Source organism: Otolemur garnettii, unplaced genomic scaffold (assembly GCF_000181295.1).
Source record: "Otolemur garnettii isolate 467f Iridium unplaced genomic scaffold, OtoGar3 scaffold00010, whole genome shotgun sequence".
Classification (NCBI taxonomy): Eukaryota; Metazoa; Chordata; class Mammalia; order Primates; family Galagidae; genus Otolemur; species Otolemur garnettii.
Window position 1 is genome coordinate 28,949,496 of NW_003852405.1, and position 16,285 is coordinate 28,965,780.

Genomic DNA, 16,285 nt, shown 5'->3' on the forward strand with positions numbered 1-16,285 from the left:
TCAAACTGTCTTCACCGCCTTCTCTTCATTTGTAAAGTAGGGATGGATGATAATGGCATCTGTCTGAATTGTGAGGTTTAAGTGAGTTAGTATATATAGAAAACATGCCGAAGATTCATGGAACATATTACGTGCCATTAAATGCTGTCATTAATAGCTTTATTGGAAATGTGAATAGAAGAATTTTTACCACGTAATTTATTAATATTGGCTGTACTTGGATTAAAAAGCTATAGCTTTATGCTTTTGTTTTAGGTATATTAACTGTTACCTTTTTCTCATTATTTTGTTTACGTTTTTGAAGGTTTCCCAATGAGTGGATCATGATGACCGTATTGTAGGGACTTGCCATAGTATGGCTGCTTCCCGATCTACTCGTGTCACAAGATCAACAGTGGGTTTAAACGGCTTGGATGAATCTTTTTGTGGTAGAACTTTAAGGAATCGTAGCATTGCTCACCCTGAAGAAATCTCTTCTCATTCTCAAGTGAGATCAAGATCACCAAAGAAGAGACCAGAGCCTGTGCAAATTCAGAAAGGAAATAATAATGGAAGAACCACTGATTTAAAACAGCAGAGTACCCGAGAATCATGGGTAAGCCCTAGGAAAAGAGGACTTTCTTCTTCTGAAAAGGATAACACAGAGAAGCAGGCTGTAGAGAACTGTGAGAGAAGGCCAACGGAACCTGTTTCACCAGTCTTAAAAAGAATTAAGCGTTGTCTTAGATCTGAAGCCCCAAACAGTTCAGAAGAAGATTCACCTATAAAACCAGGCAAGGAGTCAGGAGAACAGAGGAGCACGGTAGTGGACAATGACGCGGATTTGCAAGGGACTAAACGAGCCTGTCGATGTCTTATACTGGATGATTGTGAGAAAAGGGAAATTAAAAAGGTGAATGTCAGTGAGGAAGGGCCACTTAATTCTGCAGTAGTTGAAGATATCACAGGCTATCTGGCTGTCAATGGTGTCGATGACAGTGATTCAGCTGTTATAAACTGTGATGACTGTCAGCTTGATGGGAACACTAAACACAATAGCACTGGTTCCTGTGTGTTGCAGGAGAAATCAGTAGCTGAAAATGGGGATTTGGATACCCAGACTTCAGTGTTCCCTGATAGTAGGAAGGAGGACAGTTATGTAGACCATAACGTGCCTTGCACAAACTCAGACGTGCAGGTCAAGTTGGAGGACCACAAAACAGTAACTGCCTGCCTGCCTGCGGAACATGCCCATCAGCTGACTGCTGAGCCAGCTCCGGGCCCCTTTTCTGGAATTCAGTCATCTGTAAGGGATTCTGAGGAAGAAGTAGATGTGGTGGGAGATAGCAGTGCCTCAAAAGAGCAGTGCAATGAAAACACCAGTAACGACCTAGACGCAGGTCTCCAGAGCGTGCCAGTCCCTGGGGAACCAGAACCGGCTGCAGTTTCAGACTGTGTTTCAGCTCAAATGATGTCTTTATCAGAACCTCAAGAACATCGTTACACCTTGAGAACCTCCCCACGAAGGGCTGCCCCTACCAGAGGTAGTCCTACCAAAAACAGTTCTCCCTGCAGAGAAAACGGACAGTTTGAGGAGAATAATCTTAGTCCAAATGAAACAAACGCAACTGTTGGTGATAATGTAAGTGAATCTCCTACAAATGCTGACGAAATTTCTCAAAATGAGAAAGACATATGTTGTGACTCTCAGAATTGCAGAAGTGGAGGACTGAGTATGCCACCTTCAGAGGCAAGACCCAACGTTGGACATTTGCCACCTGCCAAAGAGAGTGCCCATCAGCACGTTACGGAAGAGGAAGAGGAAGACCCCGATGTTTATTACTTTGAATCAGATCATGTGGCACTGAAACACAACAAAGAGTATGTGTAACTATGGTAACCATGAATCTGCTTTGTTTATTATTCCCCACACTTTCCGTAGCCATACATGTCTATTCGTACTGTTTTTATGAGAGCTGAAATTAATGTTTTAGGTAAAAATTTAGGTTTAACAATGATTTTTTCAACTCTTAAAAAAGCTCCGTAAAAAGAAAGACTTTAAAACTCAACTTGATTCCTTTTCACTCTGACAACACGGTCTTGCCAGTTCTGCTGTTTCACACCTCTCACCTAGAACACATATGATTGGCAGTGCTTCTGTTTCTTAGTCAGTTTTATACCATTTGAGTTAATTTATAAAATGGAAACATCTTGAGTGATCACAGTCCACTTTTATAGTTCCAGATAGTGGAGAAAGATTAATAAGATAATAATCTAGATACGGGACATCTAGTAGGCTAGAAATCTACTTTTATCTTTTTTACTTTAATTCCCAATTAAACTTTTTATTTAAAAAAAGTTTTTATTTGACTTTTATGACTTAGAGAGGTTGATAATTACCATTAACAATATGACAGCATGTTGTAATTAGCGTATTGGCAAGAGTTAAGTCCACAGTCACAAAGTAGTTTACATAAAACATTTGACACGGCCTTTTCTGGTAATATGTAGTAAATAAAAGGAAGACTTTCTTAAAATGTTATCTGCTCTCAACTGTTGCTTTAAAGGGGGGGGGTTGAAAATAAAGAATTCTGTGTCCAGATTCTTCACAGTTTTGCTGAGATTGGCTTTAACATATTCTAGGCAGTAACGTAAATGAATTGTAGCTAAATAACTGTGTCTAAATAATCCTGAAAGGAAATGTATCAAGCAATGCTCATTGTAAATACGCTCAGCAGCGGTAAAAGACTTAGGAGTTATTGGTCTTCACTGTCACAGGAGAGGCTTTTGAATTAATGTCACAATCAGATCCTGTAGAGTATGCAGAAAGACTTTTGATCTGAGGAACCTTTCTAATGTTTTTTGTTGTGACAGTTGCCAGATCAGAGTGTCAAATCTTGGTGTGGTATATGGTATTCTTTCACCACACCTTATAGACAGGTCAGTAAAGGTTGTATATGGTAATTAATGATGGCCTTTTGTTTTATCTTACTATTTTTTGAGACAAGAGCCTCACTTTGTTGCTCTCTGTAGAGTGCTGTAGCATCATAGCTCACAGCAACCTCAAACTCCTGGGCTCAAAGTGATTCTCTTGCCTCAGCCTCCCTGGTAGCTGGGAGTACAGGTGCCCACCACCGTGCCCAGCTGGTTTTTAGAGATAGTCTTGCTTTTGCTCAGGCTGGTCTTGAACCCCTGAGCTCAGGCAGTCCACCTGCCTCGGCCTCCCAGAGTACTGGGATAACAGGCATGAGCCCCTGTGCCTGGCCTGCATTGGTGGCCCTTTTAAAAATAGGCCTCTTCTCTGAAAGTTTTTCTTTGTTTTCTTTTTTCTTTTTATTGAGACAAGGTCTCCATCTGTTTACCAGGCTAGAGTGCAGTGCTCACAACAACTTCAGATTTCTGGGCTTAAGTGATCCACCTGCCTGAGCCTTCCAAGGAGTTGGGATTCTAAGTATACACTACCACAACACCTGGCTAATTTTTCTATTTTTGTAGAGACAGAGTCTTGCTCTTGCTTAGATTGGTCTTGAATTCCTGACCTCAAACAGTCTTCTTGCCTCGGCCTTCCAGTGCCTTCTAGGAGTAAGCCATTACGCCTGGCCTGTTTTCTTTTTATAATAATAATTTCACAGTAGATTTAATAGAGAGGTCCTTTTGTCTGAGCATTTTATAAGTTTACTTTTGTGACAATATTAGGAGTCTCATGTATTTGAAATCTTTGAAGCCCAATTTTTTATAGAAAAACAACTCATAAATGAAGCTTTTTTTTTCTAGTTAGAAGTTGAATTCTGCTATTCTTATATAATATTAGTTTTTAAGTCAAGTTGTTTTTCTGCAGGCACAAGGAAGTAGAACATGTGTCTTGGGAAATTGCCAAAAACTCAAAAAATGTGAATTTTTACAAAATGATATTCTGTTCTTTGCCTTTTGTTGTTTTAGTCTTGATTAAAAGATTGATTGTGGAAAATACTTTTCCAGTAATTCACCGTAGTGTTACTTTTTTGTTAGAGATTGTCTGATGATAATTCTGAGGGATGTTGTTCCCATGAAAGAATTTCCTAAAGATAGTGGCCATAACACTAAAGGCTGACGTTCCATATTCATAACTCTGAGGATAAGAGCAGTGCAGTTTCATGGGTGCTTGGATATTTTTTATGTGGCATGCTTTTATAGATTTCGTTTTCATGGTTTCCTTAGGCTAGCTAGTGTCCTTTGGAATTTGGATGCTAGTTGCTTTGTTAAGATAATATTCTCAACTTAGTGCCTCATTTGGGTGACCTAGGGCAAAAACACTCACTCACTCTTGCTTTTTTGCCTTGCTCCAAATCTTTCGAAGATAGTGCTTTTGAAACTTCGTTTTTAACTTTCTTTTTTTCTGTTTTTTAAAAGAAACAAATAAGGAAAAGTGAGATGGTAAAGGAACATCAAGATTAGCATCTTAGTTAGAGATGATTTCAGGAAAATTGGGAGAGGGTGTTTGATCATGTCAGATGTAATCTCTTTTAGTAAAGTCTCTTTCTTCTCCCTGCCACCCCCATTCCTAAACTTTGTATCTAGAGCCAAGAGATGGTTGGATATAACATTGGTTCTTTTTAACCAAGTTGTCATAGTTAAAAATAGCATATGCTATCTGTCCAGTGCTTTCAAGTCTCAAATTTCTGACAGTTCAAAAATGATGTTAAAAGCACTTTGGGTTAACACTAGAAAGAAAGGGGGATTATTATCTTGTACACACCTGCACGCTTACCTTGTCAAATAGTTTTCTCTTCCTTATTCTCCCTGTGCTGAAAAGTTCTCTGGGTAATTGCCTTTTGAATCTGGGATTGGGCATTGCTCAGCCTAAACACAAACATCTTTACTGGTAGGGAATGAGTACTCTTTAACAACTGATTTCAAAAGTGGGTTTGAAATAATAGAAAACAATGAGCATGGCGTAGTTCTTTGGAGCCAGGAGAACATGAGTCAACCTTATTTTAGTTGAAATTTTCCTCTAAGCCAACAATGATCATTTAATCAGCAGCCTTTTATCCTAGCATTCCACTTATGATTTACCACTTGCAAAGATTGCACATACAAGGTCATCTGATTACGTGTAAATGTTTGAAAAGATGCTGTGTGTAGAGTTCTAGGGCTAGATTTGATTCATGGTAAATTAGTCACAGGCCAGGGAAACGAATCTACGGATATTCTGGGTAGTATCCCTCTGCTCTAGCACATAAATCCACAAGTGCAGAAAACCGCTATGTGAAAGGGACTAGAGAGTATCTCTTAGGTAAGATTCCAGCTGTGAATTATTTTATTGGATATACCATTTCAGATATTAGAGATAGGACATCAAAAGAAACTTCATCTCAAAGCTCTCTGATCTTCAGGGTTGACAGATTCTGTTAAGATGGTAGATGACGCAGCTCCTAGTTAACTCCTTTTTGGCCTAAATAGCCTGATGGACTGAGCTCATTTACTTAACTTTCTCTTTGAGAATTGACCTTTTGCTGATTTTCAGTCAGAAGCACTGAAACAGATCTCTCAGTTTTGAAGTTCTGGTTCTGGGAAGCACAGGTAAGAAAGATTACAGGTCCTGGGCTTTAATATTCAGAGCTTTTCTTCCAATTCAGAATGTAATCACTACTTACATAGATAAAATTTATGTCTGAGAGATCTTGGATATCTTCATTTAAAGATCTTTGGTGTTAGTTATAACCTTTCGTGACCAGCTAGGAGTATAAAAGGTGAAATTCAGAGTTTCTAGTTTCTTAAGATCTTGCAAAGATTAACTCATCGATAACTGATTGCTAACGTTTCTGCCAATTTTTAAGTTTCTAAATAATAAACGTGTAAGATAGTTATTATTTATTAACTTATTAACAATTAAGACAGTTGCTCAAATACTCTGTAGGTGAAAATGTTGGGGTTTTTTGGAGATAGTTTCACACTGTTGCTCCATGCTAGAGCTATGGTGTTAGCCTAGCTCACAGCAACCTCAGACTCCAGGGCTCAAGCAGTTCTCTTGCCTCACCCACTAAGTAGCTGGACCTACGGGCACATGTCACAATGCCTAGCTAATTTTTTCTGTTTTTAATAGAGACAGGGTCTTGCTCTTGCTCAGTCTGCTCTCGAGCTCCTCAGCGCAAGCCATCCTTCTGCCTTGCCCCCTCTAGAGTGCTAGGATTACAGGTGTGAGCCGCAGCCCCTGGCCTGCAGGTAAAAATCTTATTTTCAGGCCACATTAAGGTGTGCAGTGCTAAGCATTGTTTTAAAACTTAGTTTTCTGAAAATTAATCATACTAAATAATTACAGTATGTCCTTCTGTTGTACCATGTTTATTTAAAGTTGATGAAACATTGGATATTTTCATCAGTTACAGAGGCAGCATAGAGGCAGTCTTCATCAGTTCTTATAGATTCACTTCTTGAGAGTCTCCTTTTACTGTTGGTCAAAGTAATTTCCTTTATGCGGTCAGAAAAACTCTAGACTAGAGATGGATTTTGCTTAGAAAGCACTAGTAGAGTCAATCCTACCCTGGGTAAGATGATTTTCATTTGTATGGGGGAGACATAATAGGGGAGTTACATGTTCAGGGATGGGTCATCAAATAAGTTTTTCTATGGCCATATATGAATGTAAGTTCACTTACTATTACCAGACCCCAAAGACAAGAAATAATTGTATAATAAATGTGTCAGTTTGGTATTATTAGAATGCTTTATATGAGTTTAAATGTATTTTTACAATCTGGAGTCTTGCTAGTAGGCTTCAGAAAGCCTACAGAGTGGTAGGAATTTGAGATTGTCTCAATTGAGTTGAAAGAAAATGTGTTTACTTGCCTTTTTATGTCTGTTTTGTTACAGTTTTTTTCAATATAACATAGTACTCATGTTTCTCTGTATAAACTGGTAATTTTGAGTAGGGGCTGGAAATAACTTAAAATGCCCTGTGTCCGTGGAGTTACTGTGAAATGATAGAATATGTGTAGCTTAACAGGTTAGTTCGGGTAGAAGTGTTGCTTGTTACAGTATTGGTTTTTGATTAGACGTTACTAACTGGTCTCCATTATGTGAAACTTTGATGTATTTGTAATTCTAGAATAAGAGATAAGCATTTTATTTTATTTATTTTTTTGAGACAGAGTCTCACTGTGTTGCCCTGGGTAGAGCGCTGTTGCATCATCATAGCTCACAGCAACCCCCAAATTCTTGGGCTGAAGAGATCCTCTTGCCTCCGTTTTTCATTTTTAGTAGAGATGGGATCTTGCTCTTGCTCAGACTGGTCTCCAACTCCTGAGCTCAAGCAATCCCTGTGCCTCGGCCTCCCAGAGTGTTGGCAGTGCAGGCGGGAGTCCCTGGGACTAGTCCGAGATAAACATTTTAGATGTTACAGTGGATTGATGCACAGAGTGGGTAATCTAAAACTCTGGAGAAGGGAAAGCATGTGAATCTTGATTAGAGCTAGGCTTTTTTCCAGATGATTGTGAAACTTTCATTATATAGGCCACAATACAGTTGCATTCAGCTTTCGGTTTGAAAGAGAAAAAGCTCAAGAATTCCATTACATAGATTTAGAAAAGCAGGCACTAGGAACAAGTTGAAAGATTTTTGAGGTCTACTCCGAAAGAACTGCAGCATCTTTACAGGAGAGAAAAATGTTTATGGAGGCTATAAAGATGTGATTAAAAAATACTGGTAGATTTGTTTAAAGTTTCTTGTGCAGGGTACTTAAATTCAATAACTCGTATAGAGCCCCTTTAAGCTATTTAAAGCTAGCAAGGGACGTAAAGTTAAGGTAGTCAAGAGCCTGTTTTAATATGAGCTTGTTGGATCCACCAATCAGAACTTCACCCAGACTGTCTCCAACAGGCTTTATTTTAAATAAACAATCACAGACAATAGACTATTGAAGGCCAGGAAGCAAAGTACTAGGTAGGCCCCATGGAATTATGACTTGTCAGTGTTCAAGGATTTGCAGACTCTTTCCTCCCCTTCTCTTTGCATAGTGCAGACGGGGGTTTTTCTTTGTACATCTTTCTCTTCGTTCCCCCTGTAGTTTCAGTTGGGAGATGGCATTGACTTTGTATTGTGCTTGTCACGGTCCCAAATTTATATGACCTTTCATTCCCAGAGCCTCTTCACATTCTTTGAAGGGAACCCAGTTATTTAGTATCCATTAATTTAAGTTGGTTTCCTTGGGTCAGTCCAGTCCTGGCAGAATTATCAATTGTCAGGGGTGTGATTGTTGAAAAAAGAAAGAAGAACCGGCTGTACCGGTCTGTCCTTTCAGTAAGAGTCTGTCTTCCAGCAAAAAGGTTAGTGAGCAGTGTAAGTTGTCAAAACATGCCCATTTATAGACCTTTTGGTTTTTTGGTTTAATTGTGTGTTCTCGACCAGTTAGTTGCCTTTAAAATGGGACATGGGACTTGTGGCATCACAGCTTATAGCAACCTCAGACACTTGGGCTTACGCAATTCTCTTCATTCTACGGTGCCAGTGGGAATGTGAAGCCGTGCACCTACTGTGGGGGACAGTTGGCCGGTTCCTTAGTAAGTCAAACATGGGATTATCATAAGATCCAGTAATTCCAATTTTAGATACATATACCCAAAAGAATTTAAGATGGGCATTCAAACAAAAACCTGTGCGCTGATGTTCATTAACAGCACAACTCCCAGTAGCCAAAAGGGGTGGACGCCACCCAGATGAGCTCATGTGGATGCGTATTACAGCAGGAATCAATCTTGAAACATGGAGCTGGTAACGGAAGCCAGACACAGCAGGTCACATGTGGTTCCATTTATGTGAAATAATCTAGAAGAGGCAAATTCACAGACAGGAAACGGAGGCGTGGCTGCCAGGGGTGGGGGCGAGTGGACTGAGGAGGGACTGCGTGGTGGGAGTGGCGCACACGTTGTAGAGCAGGTTGCGGTGAAGGTCGCACAACATCGTAAGTGGACTCAATGTCACTAAGTTACACGCTTTAAAATGGTTAAGGTAATTTTTATATTATGTGGATTTTAGCACAATGAAAAAAGAAGCGAAAAAATAGTGTGAGGGAGATTATAGCTATTTATGTTTTTTCTTAATTATTTTTGGGTTTTTTGCAGTTGTTTTTTTTTTTTGGCCGAGGCCGGGTTTGAACCCACCACCTCCAGTGTATGGGGCTGGTGCCCTACTTCTTGAGCCACAGGCACCACCCTATTTTTGAGGTTTTTGATATATGTTTATAATGTAAAATATAATTTGTAAGTCAGTATACATATATTGAGAACATGTTTCACAATTTTTATGTTTTACCTAACTGAGGTCTAAGAGGTACTTAGAGAGAATTACCAATTAATTTATTGCTTTAGTGTTCAGGGGACGTTCTTAAAGATAACAGATTCTCTTGAAGTAGATAGGGTGTAGAATACTAGTAATACATGTAGGGAAAGTATAGGACCCAGCTGGCATTCACTGAACACTCTTGCCAATAGCTTAGATTGCTTTTAGCTAAGTTGTGTGATTAATTATAATTTCACTGACACTTTAAATGTTCTGGTTGCTCCTAAGAAGACCACTAAAGTGATCTTGGGCATTAGTGACTTTGTGAATGTTCTTTATACTGGGAAGCTGTAGAGTCAGTAATGCTAATGATAATAAATGTGAACGCTATTATTATTTAAAGAAAAATCAATTATTTGGGGATCACAATTTCTTCAAGTGCAGGGGGAGCAAGCATGTCTGACCAGTTAGTGAAAATTCTTTAAGAGATAAATTATTAGATAAATTGACAGCGTGTCTAATGTGTATAGATTTTTTAAAGTCTTTGGAAAGGTCATATGTCATTGTGGTCATTTCCTTTTAAATTGGGAGGTGGATTTGACATACCGGAGTAACCTGTGGTTACACATGTTAGGTGGCCTGTGACCATAAAGTGCTACTGCTGATTTGCTGACTTTAGCTAAAAGGACAAGCAGAATGTTTCCACCATGAGGAATTAGTGCCTCACTTTGCTGGACTCATTCATTGTTGCCCCCAATTTTCTGCATGTCAGCTTTTGAGGGAGTTTGTAGAATGTTCTTAATGGTAACAATTCTTTTAAAAGGATATCTAATATTTACTTGAACTTTTTATCAATTTTAGTGCTATATAAAATGTCAAAAATGAAATTACAAATGGTGAAACCGACTTCCTTTTATCCCTAACCAAGCTTACCTAAATGTAACTCAGACTTGGCTTTGAAGAATTCTACAAGAACAACTCCGTAGGCATCTTGCGTATGCATTATAGAGCATTTAACTTGTGGTGGAGTAATAGTCATCTTTATGGTTGTGAGTTTTTCAAAGCTGGGGACCAAGTTTGTTCTATATGATGAAATTTCTCCACATTGACTTAACTATTGCCATCCTTATTAAAGACTCAGAATATTTTATGTATTTTTTGTCTGTTCTCTATGTCTCTTTCTAATTATCACCGGGAAAAATTCTGGGAAATCATATTGTTAATAAACTATCCTCATTAGTTATATTTTGTAATTCTGCCTCTGTTGAATTTTGAATGACCTTCGGCTATCTTAATTAAGATCATTTACTGTGATGGTGGTGTTGCCTTCTTTGGTTAGGTAGGGAAAAAGCTTCCTTGCATTAATTGATCTGTTGATCAGTGATTGTAAAGGAGAGGAGCTACTGGGTTGCACCAGTGTGGAAGCAGTGGGAGTTCCGGATCCCTCCGCTGTTGATGTCTGATGCGTGCTGGACAGTCTGCACTCCTGCCACCTCACTCAGGTCATGCTTCTGTGAAGAATGAATGTTAGACCTCCGTTTCCTTTACTAATATTAGAAGTGAATTTCCACTTCTGCTGCCATTACCATGGTTGGAACCTGGAGTCATGTTTTGTTGGAAGTCGGTAGAATCCTGTGGGGTTGGAGCCTTGGCCCGGCTCACTTGTCTCTTCCTATCACTGTCTTACTCTGTCCTGTCATGATGCTGCACCTCTGGGTTTTCTGTTGAGTCATTCTCATTATCTTTGTTTCTTTGCTACATTAGGATGGAGATACTGTAGAGAGTACATTGTTTAATTATAGGTAACTGGAGTGGATCTAGGGGTCAGTGTGACAGGAGTTAACTTTGATGGGTAGAAGTGACAGAGCTATAATGCTAAGTGTTCATACCGTTTAATCTGGATTTTATTTCTTTCTCTCTTTTTTTTTTTTTTTTTTGAGACAGAGTCTCACTTTGTTGCCCTCAGTAGAGTGCTGGGGCATCACAGCTCACAGCAACCTCAAACACTTAAGCAGTTCTCTTGCCTAAGGCTCCTGAGTAGTTGGGACTGCAGGTGCCCACCACAACACCCAGCTGTCTTTAGAGACGATGTTTCACTCTGGCTCAGGCTGGTCTCGAACCAGTAAGCGCAGGCAATTCACCCACTTGGGCCTCCCAGAGTTCTGAGATTACAGGTGTGAGCCACCACACCTGGCCCTATTTTTCTCTTCAAAATAAAAGGTATAGTAAAATTATGTGTTTATTATTATCACATATTAGAGAAAGAGATTTAATCGAACATTTTAAAATTGGTATGAAGGTAAAATAATTGTTTCGGTGGTTATTTTATCCCTCTTAATCTGAATCAGAAAAGGTGAATCATGCTCAAGATACGTAGTTAGTGGCAGAATTACCACTTGTTCCATGTTTACTGACTAGCGATCCTTTCCTCTCCTCTCCTCCTCTTCGTTTCCTGGTGCTGAAGCATCTCTCTTTCCATCTTTAAGAGACAGGGTCTTGCCTTTTCACCAGGGCTTTGGTGCAATCGTAGCTTACTGCAGCCTTGAACTCTTGGGTTCAAGTGATCCTCCTGACAGCTTGACGAGTAGCTAGGACTGCAGACTCAGGCACTTTTGCCTGGCTTAAATTTTAAAGACCTTGGGGAGTGCTTAAAGGAAATGTAATTTCTAAATCAAAGAATATTTTTGCTTAGTTAAGATAAGGCATGGTGGCTCACACCTCTATTCCTAACATTTTGGGAGGCAAAGGTGAGAGATAGCTCTTTTGTGTGTGTGTGTGGGGGGGGAAGATCTCTTGATGCTAAGAGTTGGAGATCAGCCTAAGGAAGAATAATACCCCACCTCTACCAAAAAAAAAAAAAGAAAGAAAATTAGCAGGGTGTGTGGTTCGCGCCTGTAGTCCCAGCTACTCAGAAGGCCAAGCAAGGCAGGAGGATTACTTGAGCCTAGAAGTTTAAGGTTGCAGTAAGCTATGATGATCCCATTGTACTTTGGCCCAGGGGACAGAGCAAGACTCTGTCTTGAAAAAGAAAATAATTTATTTGCATAATCAATCTGTTTGTTATAAATCTGTTCAAAGCCCTTTCAAAAGCAAAGCCTTTTTTTTTTTTTTTTTTTTTTTTTGAGACAGAGCCTCAAGCTATCCCCCTGGGTAGAGTGCCATGGCTTCACAGCTCACAGCAACCTCCAACCGTCCAACTCCTGGGCTCAAGCGAGTCTCCTGCCTCTGCTTCCCAAGTAGCTGGGACCACAGGCGCCCAGCACAACGCTGGGCTATTTTTTGGTTGCAGCTGTCATTGTTGTTTGGCTGACCAGGCTGGATTCGAACCTGCCACCTTAAGTGTATGTGGCTGGTGCCTTAGCCACTTGAGCCACAGGCACCGAGCCTGCAAAGCTTTTATTATAAGAATGAAATTTTTATTCTGAGCACAAGTAATTTATCTAACAATATATTACTCTATATTTTGATTTACATCATATAATACCCTTTTAAAGTTTATTTTTCTCAGTAGATTAAAAAAGTAATTATTTCATGATATTAAAATTATTGGGACTTGGCCAGGTACAGTGGCTCACACCTGTAGTCCTAGTACTCTGGGTGGCCAAGGCTGGTAAATCTATTGAGCTTAGGTATTCAAGACCAATCTAAGCAAGAGCAAGACCTTATCTCTACTAAAAATATAAAAACTAGCCTGTGGTGGGCCCCTGTATCCCTAGCCACTAGGGAGGCTGAGGCAGGAGGATCACTTGAACCCAGGAGTTTGAGGTTGCTATGAGCAAGGGTGCCAACATGGCACTCTAGCCTGGTTAACACTGTGAAACTTCTTTATCTGAAGGGTATCATTCAGAACAGTCTGTGGAATTCTTAGGTAAAATGTAGATGCTTTGCCTCCTAAGCATTCTGGAATTGGAGGAAGAGACTCTCCTATTTTATAGAAAAGGAAAATGGGAGCCTGATAGGGTAATTGATTTGATATTGATCACAGCTTGTTTGGGACTAGCTTGATAGATTACCTGCTTTGGTGGCTTTGTCTTTTGTTCCCTGGCCAAATGGAGCCCAGAAGTTGAGCTCAAGCTGCACCCGGTTTTACTGCTCTCTTTGCATTCTCCATTTCCCTCCAACACGCCCATTAATGAGACCTGAGTATCTGGATGGTTCTTCCAATAACAGTAAATGGTGGTTATTTTTTGTTCATTTTTTGTTTAGGATTTTAGTTATTTTCAATATAGGTTTGATCTTTATACTTGAAGACATATTTTTGGAAGCCGAGTTTCTTTTGTCTTAATAGAGAAGGTCATAAAAGGCTTTTGCCCATCCTTTAATGATTTCTGGGTTTTCAGCTGAAAGTGAATGGTGGGGTTATTGTTATTGTGAGTCATTGAGTTTGCTCAATGATCTTTTAGCCCTTCATGAAGGGAGAAAGAGCATCATATTCTATATACAGCTCCTATTTCACTAATTTTTTAATTGTGTGTTCTGCTTCCATAGCTTTGTTTGTTCGTCCCCTTGTCTGGTTGTCGTGGGTGTGTTTAATCACAGGGTAGTCAGACTGCTCTTTCCCAGTAGCAGACTACGGTAAAGCTTCTTCCTTTCTCAGTTTTTATTTAGAAGTTTTAAGACTTAGAAAATTTAGAAGAGTAATGTGATAAACATCTCTATACCCTTAACCTGAATTCACCAGTTGTTAACAACTTAACATTTTCTGACATAGGTTTTGTCCTTATCTTCTTTCCTGTCTGGTACAGTATACTGTTTAAATTGTTGGGTCATTAAAATAGGTTGTTAGCTTCTCACTCCTGTCCAGAAGAGAGGGGCATTTTCCTGGGTAACCTTAAATACCATTATTGCACCCTCGCAGTTTAACATTGTACAATAATATGGCATAAGCCACAATCCATATTTAAATTTTTCCATTTGTCTACAAAATTGTCCTTTATAATCGTTTTTCCCCTCCTGGGATCTAATCCAAGATTATGAGTGACTTTTGCTTGTCGTCCCTCTGTAGCCTTTAATCAAGAGCGGGTTTGGCAAGCTTTTTTATTTTCTTTAAAATTTTTAAGTTTTATTTACTTGAAGAGCACATGTTCACTATTGGCAGAAGTTTCCTTAGAGGGACAAGTAGTAAATGTTTTAGGGTTTGCAGGTTATCGGCTTTCTGTTGTAACTTCTCCACTCTCATTGGAGCTAGAAAGCAGCCACAGACATCATGTAAACGGGTGTGGCTATGTCCCAATCTATAAAAGTTTATTTATAAAGATAGGGAAGGTGTCGTTTGTAGACTACCAGTCTACAGAGTATGCTAAAGATCACCCATAAAGTCGCCATCATAGGGAAAATGGGAAATTGTAGCTAAATATATCTTTATTTACAAAATATTCATTATAAAATGTTACAGAATAGTTACAAAATATTTTCTACATATTGGGCACCTCTTTGTAAAATTTTGTATTGAATAGTTTGTAAATAAAAGTAAATTTGGCTACACTTTCCCATTTTCCTTATGTATGGTGACTTCATGGGTGACGTTTGGGACATTTTGTACAATAATTAAGTCCCCGTCTTTTTTGCTTTTAGTGACACTATTTCATGACTATTTTGAACAAGAAGTCCTATTTTTGACAGAATTTTCCCAATCTGGATTTTTAAAAATGATTCCTCATTAGTTTCTTAAGGTTATAAATGCCATGTAATCTTAAGAGTTTCTTCTACAATAAAAATGGAAATCTGGTTTTTTGAAAAAGATTCTGGTGTACCTTAAAAATAAGGTCTTTCCTCTGTTCTCTGTCAGCACCTCCCTCCCTCCCTCTCTCCCTCCCTCTCTCTAGTGATTATCGTGTATGTGTAATATTACTGCCTAGAAATTGGAAATTAAAACTAACTTCCAGATTGCTATTCTTTGGCATTTTCTTTTAGATGTCAGGGTTTTTACTTATATACTCTTTCATATAAATGTTTTTATATTCACAGACATGAACAAAGAATTCAAGAGGACTTGGGTACTGAAAGGTAGTGAAAATAAATTAGATATACATTTGAAAGGGTATTTATATTGTGCCCCCAAATAATCCCGTAATGTAAAACTTAAAACAGTGTCTAAATGTTGAAGACACGTTATGTAAAATGAATGATTCTTTGCCATAAGTAAGCTCACTATTCTTAGCGTTGTGTAACACTCAGTTTTAAAAATGGATAATGCAGATACAAAACCGTGCTTATGGACACGCTATAACTACGCTTGTATTCGTTCCAATATGCTTAATAGTTTTAGTTACTCTCTTGCTTAGTTCAGTGAATCACAAAAATGTAAGTAGCATGTTTTGCTGGAATTTAAGGTTTCAGGATTCTTAGTGCCTGAATTTCCTTTAAACATCTGTCTGAACATTTGTATTGATTTGGGTTAACCTACCATCTTTCGTGGGTTTTGACTGAGACAAAATTTCTCTTCATATTGAACCTTCGTCAAAATTTGCTCCTGGTTTGACCCTTTATATCTTGTAAGAGAAGTCTCTTTCTTTTTTCTACATAAATAATAGTTAAATAAAGATTGAAATGTTATTCTATTAGAGGTTTTCATTTCTTGACTAAATATTCTCAGAGTCTTTAACTGTTTTTCACATCACACTTCCACCATAAATAGCTGGTGTGATGTTGGCAAGTTATTTAATCTGTGCTGTGGTTTCCTTAGCTTTTTAAAAAGGATAACAATCCCTGCCTCATAAAGTTATTGTGAGGATTAAGTTATTTCACTTAAAATATAGTATACAATCAGTGAATGTTAGGCACTGTAGTTGACTCTTGAATAACACAGAAATTAGGGACTCAGACCCTAGGTAGTCAAAAATTCACATATAACTTTTGACTTCCCCCAGTGTTCACTGCTAATAGCCTACTGTTGCCCAGAAACCTTAACTGGTAACAGAAATAGCTGATTCCTACGTAGATCATATGCTATGTATATTAAATACTGTATACAGTAAAGGAAGAGAAAAGAAAATCCTATTAAGAAGATAATTTACTGGCTCGGTGCCTGTGGCTCAAGTGGCTAAGGCGCCAG

At 38.8% G+C, this 16,285-nt stretch overlaps 1 protein-coding gene across 5 annotated transcripts in view; it reads left to right on the forward strand.

Moving 5' to 3' along the window:
- ZZZ3 (zinc finger ZZ-type containing 3) overlaps positions 1–16,285 on the forward strand; it is a 73,395-nt gene that overhangs the window by 41,257 nt on the left and 15,853 nt on the right. For all 5 annotated transcript variants that reach the window (XM_023509785.1, XM_023509787.1, XM_023509786.1 and 2 more), the window contains one exon: positions 305–1,860. In XM_023509785.1, the coding sequence (XP_023365553.1) occupies positions 356–1,860 (1,505 nt within the window). In that variant the 5' untranslated portion in view covers positions 305–355. The remainder of the gene's footprint in view (positions 1–304; positions 1,861–16,285) is intronic.